This window comes from Malania oleifera, chromosome 8, assembly GCF_029873635.1.
Source record: "Malania oleifera isolate guangnan ecotype guangnan chromosome 8, ASM2987363v1, whole genome shotgun sequence".
NCBI lineage: Eukaryota > Viridiplantae > Streptophyta > Magnoliopsida > Santalales > Ximeniaceae > Malania > Malania oleifera.
This window is the reverse complement of record NC_080424.1, coordinates 51,313,144-51,319,143: the sequence shown is the minus strand read 5'-3', so window position 1 is coordinate 51,319,143 and position 6,000 is coordinate 51,313,144. Positions and strand designations below refer to the sequence as shown.

Sequence of the window (6,000 nt, the reverse complement as noted above, 5' to 3'; positions counted from 1 at the left end):
TCGCTCTCATAGCCGTCGATTTCAGGGACCCGTTGAGATCTCTTCGCCATCGAACCGTCCATCGCTAAAACGCCTCCCTTACTTGACAGGTGCCCGTGTTTCCCAAGTTCATTCAAAAACTATTAATGAGACGGTGGGCCAGAGGGGCCTACGGCCATGTGGCCCAGCGGGAAATTAGACGGAGGGCGTTCCCACTACAACGTTCGACTGGCGAGTGCGGCTGTTAAAATATTAAGGTGGGCCGCCGGTGTCGCGCCACGTCCACTGCCCGTTACGCTTCCGGTTCGGTGCCTGCTCCCTACGTGCTGCTTTATTCTCGGGCTGTTTTGGGGAACGGGCAGTTTCCCGTGTGCCTAATCCCAGACGACGCCGTATTACGAGTTTCCTCTTTCAAACGACGGCGTTTGCGTGGCGGAAAAACCCAGGCACGAACAAAAATTGGAAAATTTTGAAAATAGGAATCTTGTGAGGTAGAAATAGGGTGAGTCGCAGAAAATGACACAAGGGACTGGGAGAGGCGGAGACTGTGTGTGTGCAGCGAAATACTCTTTTCTTTTTTGATTTGCCGAGCCGTGGGTCGGACATTTTCTTAGACTGACGGAGCTGATCGGAGCCCAAGAGAGCTTCTGGGAAGGGCCCTGCAGCGAAGAGCTTTTTCCTTCTCAGCAGCCATTTGGCACCTGTGGAAACTCCGAGAAGGTGGTTTCGTGGGTCTGAATGTGGGTATTGTTGATGTAGGTGAAGAGGCAAAACCCTTAGAAATCATGTTCACCGAAGGCCTTGACACCAATGCACTTCGTTGGGTCAGAGAGGTAACAGCTTCACGCAATTTTCCAACCTCCCACGCATTTATTTTGGTAAATTTCGCTTGTTCACTGTGTTAAGGGAGTGGGGTATCTGTTCATTTTCTTGCATTGTTGAAAATTAAAATTCAGGGCTCTGTTCCATCATCAATGTCGAGCTACAGAACCCGGATTGATCCGGTTACAGGCGTTGGAAGTGCGGGGCGGGGATTCGCGATGCCTCCGCCCGCAAAATTCCGAAGTGGGCACTTGCCACTGGGCGCAATTCCAAGGCCGATTCCAGATGATACCGGAGATAGTGTGTCTGGTTCTGACCCAGATCTATCCACCGATTCGGAGGGGGAGGGTTATGGTGGAAGATACTCTCTTGACTCCTCCCCACAGGATGGTAGGATTCCCAATGGTTCCGTTCTAAGACGAAGAAAACCCTTGCAAGGACGGCCACCTTATGGGAGTGATTACATGTACTCCGATGTTAGCTCCTCGATGGAGACAGTTGGAAGGAGGGCGGGGAGTGGAGCAGAGCGATTGGCCGTGGGGAGTGGAAGATACCCAGTTGGAGTGAATGGTTATTCGGAGGATGAAGATGAGTTGTCCAATTCTGTTTCTAGCTCAGAATTTTCCTCTACACAAGTTGAGAGCAACAATAGAGCGGTGCCTCATGCAAGAGTTTATGCCTCGGAGGGCTATGCTTCCAGTGTTCCTTCACAGCTGAACGCGGAAAGTGCTGCCCAAAAGGTTTGATATGATTCAATTGAGTTTTGGATTTTCTTTGCTGTTGGTTTATTATTCAATTGTGTTTTAGTTGTTTCTGGTTGGTTTATCATTGTTTGCGCAGATGTTTTGGGTTTGGATTGTAGCACAAGTAGTTCAATTTGGTCTTACCCTTGGTATTGAGTTTGCTTTTTAGTTCAGGAGTTAGCACATTATTGGCTAAAATAAGTTAGTTTCTACATTCATTGACTGAAGAGCTGTAAAATTATACATGCATTTTTCCATTTTGACAATTATCCTTTTCCATCCCTTTTAGTTACAATTCAGTGAGACATGTATGGATTATCTTCTTAGTGTGAGAATTTGCGGAATAGTTTCTTGTGTTTGCAGTGCCTTTTTATGCTTTCATGACCCTGAATGATATCCATGCTCTGTTAACACTTTTGAGAGGAATTCTAGCACAAGTGTTTTGCATTATATATTCAATGAAAAAAAATCCTTCTATTTAATTCTTCACTAGATATTGATTTTTGCATTTGGTTGCTTATTATTTGGGGTCTTATGCTGCTTTCATGATGTAGGATCTAAGTACAAACCCTCTTAAGTTCAGAATTTTAATTTTTAAAGAGATATAGACTTTCAGATATTTGAATTTAGTAATCAGTCACGTCTTATTTGAAGAAAGAGTATGGCACTAGTTGGCAGGCAATGGCCTTGAGGAGGAGTTAGTTAGTTGTTGTGTCATGTTATTCTCCCTGTTTTTTTTTTTTTTTATGATACGCCGAGTTTTCTGCACTTACACGCTAGACTAATCCGATGCTTACGCCAACCGTGCCCGCAACCAACAAGTAGGAGGTAAATCCGGATGTGTGCTGCAAGTGGCAGGGTTTGAACCCTAGATCCACCGTTATAAGCGGACTTCTGGGGAACCTCCTTACCACCTGAGCTTATTCCCGGGGGCTTGTGTCATGTTATTCTGATCTGCTGTGACATTGATCCTGATAAACCCCAATTTATTGCTTCTTGTCTGCCAAAAACTCACACTCCTTCAACTTGAAAAAAAAAAAAGGGATTCTCGTATGATAGGCTTTTGATATTCAGTCATTGCTGCAAAAATTTATAATTGCAGAAATCCAAACAAATATCTATCCAATCATGAGGTAGATTGGTAGGTACCCATTATGCACCATTCTCGTACTGGTGGCAGCTTCAAACAGATCATTTACCCATTCTCTTTTTTGTCAAAATATAGAAGAAAGCAGTGTTTGGACCAATATCCGCTGTAAAAGGGGAAAGCTATAACAAATGAGAAGCTATATGACTCAACTCTAACATAATTAGACATACTTTTCCAACTTTATCGTGAATGAATTTTAATGAATTTTTCTGTGTACTAGCATTTCTTGTTAGCAGTGTTTCTTTTTCTTTGGCCCCCCTCTTCAAGATTAGTTGAAGCGCCTTTGGAAACTTTAGTTCTTAGTCCTGAAGTGCTGGATGAATTTTGTGGACTAAATTATTCATCCCATACAAAATTTTTAATTAAAATAAAAATATAATGACATTAAGAATTTAAATATAACTAAAATGTAAAAATCTATAGAATTTCTAAAAATATGAAAAAAAAAAAAAATCAAGTCATTAAGAAAAATTATTTTTACCGATTTTTAATTGTCATGTACAATATGATTATTTTTGGAGCACTAAGAAGTCAGTTTAAAAATGTAATAATTAAATAAAATTACTATATTTAATTATTTCTGTTATACCATTTTCTAATTTGTATTGTCTTGCCTTTTGATTATTTAAATCACATTCTTTAGTTGTTATTTACTTCAAGTTCAAGGACAAAAATGAACATGGGTTCACTTAGATTTTTAATTTTTTTTTTTTTTTAGTTTTGAAAATATTAACCAATCATGTTAGATTTCAGTTTTTTGTTTTTGTTTCTAGTTTTTAGTTTTCATTTTTGCCTTTTTGTTTTCATAATTTTTGACAGTGGCACCAAATGATCCTTAAGGTTTATTTCCTCAGTAAATGGGTGCAGAGGACTGTCCTCTAAATAGATATCCGTATGACACATTTATCATGCTAGTGATCGAACAATCAATGATGAACCACACCATTATGTAGCACCTACTGCACAAGAATCCCACAACATTTGGGGTTTGGGGAGGGTGAGATCTATGCAGTCTTATCTCCATGCTTGGAGAGACTGCTTCTGTGACTTGAACCTGTGGTTTGGAAGTAGCACCCTGTAAAATAGAGTCAAGGCTTAGTGTCTGTAAACCACATCATCATCATTTTATTAATATAATATTTATTATTAATCATTCAATTACTCATGATAGACACATTCCACGTGGATATGTATGTAGAGGACTGTTGTTGACAACCCCTGCTTTAAATAATGCATATTTATTTTTCATATGTACTCTGTTTCCTTCTGAAAAAATTGTACTGTACTTTATTAGATGTAAGTATGGTAAATGCAAGTGGCTTTGTTGGCTTCTCAATTGTTGCAGCATTTTTATTCTTGTTGTTCAATTGATCTCTATAGAATAATCTTGTAAATATCATCACTAATTTTCAGGAGTTGCAAGCTAAAGACGTGCAGAATGGAGAGTTTTCTGATGATGATTATGATGATGATAATGATGATGTTCCTAGTGCACCTCCATTTTGCAGTTCTGTTCAGGAAATCAACCAAGGTTCTGAGCAAATTCCAGTCTCTGGAGCAAATATTACACCACGCATAGCTGAGTCACGTGGCATCTCAAATAGGTATGCATCAAGTGCGTTAAAAGACACGCCAGTGGTTAATGCAGAGGATAATGCTGGGAGTAGGACTCCCAATCAGTTTGTAAGGTACGAGCAATTATCTTTTTGTTTCCTTTGGAACCTTGTATGATTAGACTTAAGCTGGAAAGTCTGTGTTAACAAACAATGTTTTGAAAGATATATATGTGTGTGTGTGTGTGTGTATATATATATATTTCTTTTTATTTTTTTTTGCTTCCACAAAGAAAGTGTGAAATAGCTCTGTGATTGTTTATCAAAATAGCTAGTACGATTTTTGCCTCCAAAAATTGCCGACTGCTTGTTTCTGGAAAAAAATATTTAATGCATATTGAAGTATGAAATTTGAATTATTTTTAATAGACTATTTTCTGCTATTTTTCAAAAGAAATTATAAAACCTACATGTTTGTTTTTATCAATGTTTTAAAAGGCGAAGGCATAAGGCAAAGCATTTTACCCCCTCTGTGAGGCGAGGAGTAAGCCGTAAGGCGTTGAGGCATAAGCATTTTGGGACTGCATTTTTTAAAATAATTCATAAATAAATTTTTTTTATATATAGTATACAAATGAGAAAGATTTTAGAATAATGGAGAAAAAAATAAAAACTTAATTCTTAAGTATCATATAGGCCAATTTTAGCTAACAAACTCAAACAATGCATGTTAAAAATAAGCCATGAGTTTACAAAAATAAGAAAAAAACCAAATTACAGCATCACAATGTCTCATCATCCATAATTCTAATTTCTAAAAATCTAAATCTTAATCAACAAAGTTCAAAGGGAACTATCAAGATCTTCATCAAAGTCCTCATCTTCATCAAAATCATCTATAGTAGGAGTTCTTCCACTAATAAATTCCTCCTCTCCCACTTCAACATCATTGTCTTCCTCAATTGTGACCAATGTTAGCCTCTTGCCTTTGTCTTGAGTGCCTAGATATTCAATAAAGCTATAGATTAGGAGTTAGGAGAAATGGAGAATTATAAATTAGTCGATTAAAAAATGACTATTGATATGTATGTACTCAAGTTCTCACAATAATCACTAATCTTCCTTTTGCTAGGAAAATTAGAATGTGAGTTACTAGAAGCTTGTGTTGCTTGAGCGTCATCTCCTTCAAAAGGTACCATGGGTGAAACTCGAATAGCATCAACATCTAGGAGATTTTCATCATCAAACCAAGAAGTATCTTTTGGGAGGATAGGTTCTTCCTTCTCTGTGATCCATTCATCATCTGAAGCTACTTCCGGCATCATTATTGGATCATAATTTTGTCTTCTTCTTATAGCTCTCTCCCTCAGTTTGGTGTTGTACTTCACGTAAACTAGAGCATTCAATCTCTTGTGCTCTAATCTATTCCTCGTTTTCATATGAATCTACAATTGAGTTTAAGCCATTTACATTTTTAGATATTAGAAGATATTTTCATATTTGAGTGAAATGATAATAACATGGCATTTGTAAGAAGTAAGAACTAAGAACGTGCTCAAATGTGCTCCAATTCCTCACACTTCCACTAGCACTACATGTTAGACCAAGAACACGAATAGCAAGTTTCGTCAATTCTGGGGTCTTTGTCCCAAAATGCTTCCACCAATCAGCTACAAGAGGAAAAAAAACATGTTTAAGTTCCAAGTTATAAGAAGAAACAAGGATAGAGTACTAAATAACTAATTTTTACTGA

At 37.9% G+C, this 6,000-nt stretch overlaps 1 protein-coding gene across 2 annotated transcripts in view; it reads left to right on the top strand.

Moving 5' to 3' along the window:
• Positions 1-354: 354 nt before the first annotated feature.
• LOC131161393 (uncharacterized) overlaps positions 355-6,000 on the top strand; it is a 31,827-nt gene continuing 26,181 nt past the window's right edge. The window contains exons 1-3 of one of the 2 annotated variants that reach the window (XM_058117134.1): positions 355-812; positions 936-1,541; positions 4,108-4,382. In XM_058117134.1, the coding sequence (XP_057973117.1) occupies positions 765-812; positions 936-1,541; positions 4,108-4,382 (929 nt within the window). In that variant the 5' untranslated portion in view covers positions 355-764. The remainder of the gene's footprint in view (positions 813-935; positions 1,542-4,107; positions 4,383-6,000) is intronic. The other variant, XM_058117135.1, reaches the window with a different exon arrangement.